Source organism: Emiliania huxleyi, assembly GCF_000372725.1.
Source record: "Emiliania huxleyi CCMP1516 unplaced genomic scaffold EMIHUscaffold_729, whole genome shotgun sequence".
Taxonomy (NCBI): domain Eukaryota; phylum Haptophyta; order Isochrysidales; family Noelaerhabdaceae; genus Emiliania; species Emiliania huxleyi.
This window is the reverse complement of record NW_005196536.1, coordinates 1-2,182: the sequence shown is the minus strand read 5'-3', so window position 1 is coordinate 2,182 and position 2,182 is coordinate 1. Positions and strand designations below refer to the sequence as shown.

At 63.4% G+C, this 2,182-nt stretch overlaps 1 protein-coding gene across 1 annotated transcript; it reads right to left on the bottom strand.

Moving 5' to 3' along the window:
• Positions 1–702: 702 nt before the first annotated feature.
• EMIHUDRAFT_120869 (hypothetical protein) lies at positions 703–2,016 on the bottom strand (the record flags this gene model as incomplete). The annotated part of the gene is made up of 3 exons (XM_005761050.1): positions 703–954; positions 1,562–1,864; positions 1,931–2,016. Coding segments are annotated over 3 exons (641 nt in total), but the record flags the coding sequence as incomplete, so codon positions are not given.
• Positions 2,017–2,182: the final 166 nt, after the last annotated feature.

The window sequence follows — 2,182 nt, the reverse complement described above, 5'->3', positions numbered from 1 at the left end:
CGCCGACTGTCTCCCTCTCCCTGCGCGAGTGGTTGCACCACCCTGGATGAGGCATCTGGGCTGGGGCAGGGCCGTCAGTAGAGGAGGGCGACTGAGGGCGCGAGGCCACCAATCGTCAAAGTCTGCTGCTGACTGACTGTCAGTCACTGACTGAGCAATCGCATCGGTGGTACTAGTAGGGTTACTACGAGGTCTCTGTGCGGGATGTGCTGGGGGGCTGCTCCCCAGTCGATTGTCGCATAGTTCGTCGTAGTAGCCCTATCATAAACCTCTTATTCACACCTTGCACTTTGAAAAAAAGAAATGTCCAACTTTTGTCGAAGATCCGGAGGGTTTATCGGAGCATCACCCCCCTCGATCGTCTCGCCCTCCCTCACTGGTGTGTTCATTGGGGGGGTCATAACAAACACGGTCGGTGACAGGATCGGTTCGTGAGAGGGAGAGCCAGGGGCCGATGTGGGAGCTGGGAGCGGGCGTCGCCTCATTCGGGTGTGTGCCTAGTGCGTGCGCAATGTGACTTGCGCTCAATGCGCAGATACGGAAGTGCTTACAAAATCGCCACAGCCCACACGCGACAGACAGGGCAGGGTGGGCACGACCCACGACCGTGGTCCGCACAAGCACACACTCCCCCGGCTGGTAAAGGCCCCACACCGCCGCCCGCTCCAGACGAGATCAGCGCGTCCCCTGCAGTACACGCAGTCAGCATGGGCTCCGAAAGTACGTCGAATAGCGGTTCTGGGGCGCCCACGCCACCGCCGTGCAGGTCGCGCCAACGAAGGTTGCGCCGAGCAGGTCGGAGCCCAGAAAGGTCGCGTTGGTCAGGTCCGCGCCGTCAAAGTTCGCGCCGCGCAGCTTCGCGCCGTCGAAGTCCGCGTTGGACGCGCGCACCCGCTGCGCCTGCAGCCTGGTCATCGTCGCGTGCCGGAAGCTCGCGTTTCGCAAGTCAGCGCCCTAAGAGGAGGAGCGTGTGCGTCGCGGGCGGATCGCGCCGACCTCTCCTCCCTCGGGGCACGCCCCCCTGCCCTGTGTTTGGCAGGGCGAGTGGGGGCGCCGTCTCTCTGTTACGGGTCTCTCTGTCAGTGGTCTGTTTGGCCCCTACCTGCAGCTGCCCGTCAAAGGACAGGCCGTCGAGCCTACTCTCGCGTGATCTCGCGTGATCTCGAGCGATCTCGAGAGATCCGTCAAAGGTGGGGGAGCCGTTCAGCCTCGTGCCGGCGAGGTTGCTGCCAGGCAGCCTCGCGTCGAGCCTAACCTCGCGTGATCTCGCGTGATCTCGCGTGATCTCGAGGGTCGCCGCGCAGCAGCCTCGCATATGTGGAGCCAAGAGACGCTGCCCAGGCCGACGGCGCCGCGAAAGTCGGCGCGCTCCAGCGTGACGTCCTCGACGCGGACGCCTGAGGGAAGGAGGAAAGGCGAGGTGAACTTCTCTCGACCGGGCAAGCAAGCAAGACAGGGGAAGCGAGACAGGGGAGAAGAACAGCCAAGCTCGGACTGGGACACACCGCGGTATGGGTGGACGCTAGACAGGAGAGGACGGATGGCGGGCTAGATGGCGGACGCCGGTGAGGTCAGCGCGCGCGAACGACGCGTCGGGCATGACGGAGTCGGTGAGGACGGCGCCTCGCATGTCTGCCGCGGCGAAGGAGGGGCCGGCGGCGTCGCGCAGCATGGTGAGGGTGGCGCGCTGCAGCGAGGCGCCCGAGAAGTCTGCGCGGCTGAGCTTCGCCGCGACGATGTCCGCCTTGACGAGCTTTGCGGCCGAGAAGTTGGCCGCCGTGAGGTCGGCGTCTTTGAAGCTGCCCTCGCGCAAGTCCGCCCCCACGGCGGACGCGCCCCTGAAGCTGGCCTCGACGAGCGTGGCCTAGTAGGGGGAGATATGGGGAGATATGGCGAGATGTGGGGAGATATGGGGAGATATGGCCTCGACGAGCGTGGCCTTGTACAACCGCGCGCCGTCGAGTCTGGCGTACGCAAAGTCGACGAAGTCGAGCTTCGAGTAGGAGAGGTCGACGCCTAATCAAGATCAACCACTTAGTTATATAATAGCAATCAACTACTACTACGACTTCGACGACGACGACGACGACGACGACGACTACGACTACTACACCGCACTACTCAATCGTGTTCTAAAGTCTCGAGCTTCCAGCGGAGGGTCGGCGCATATCTCCCCCTACCT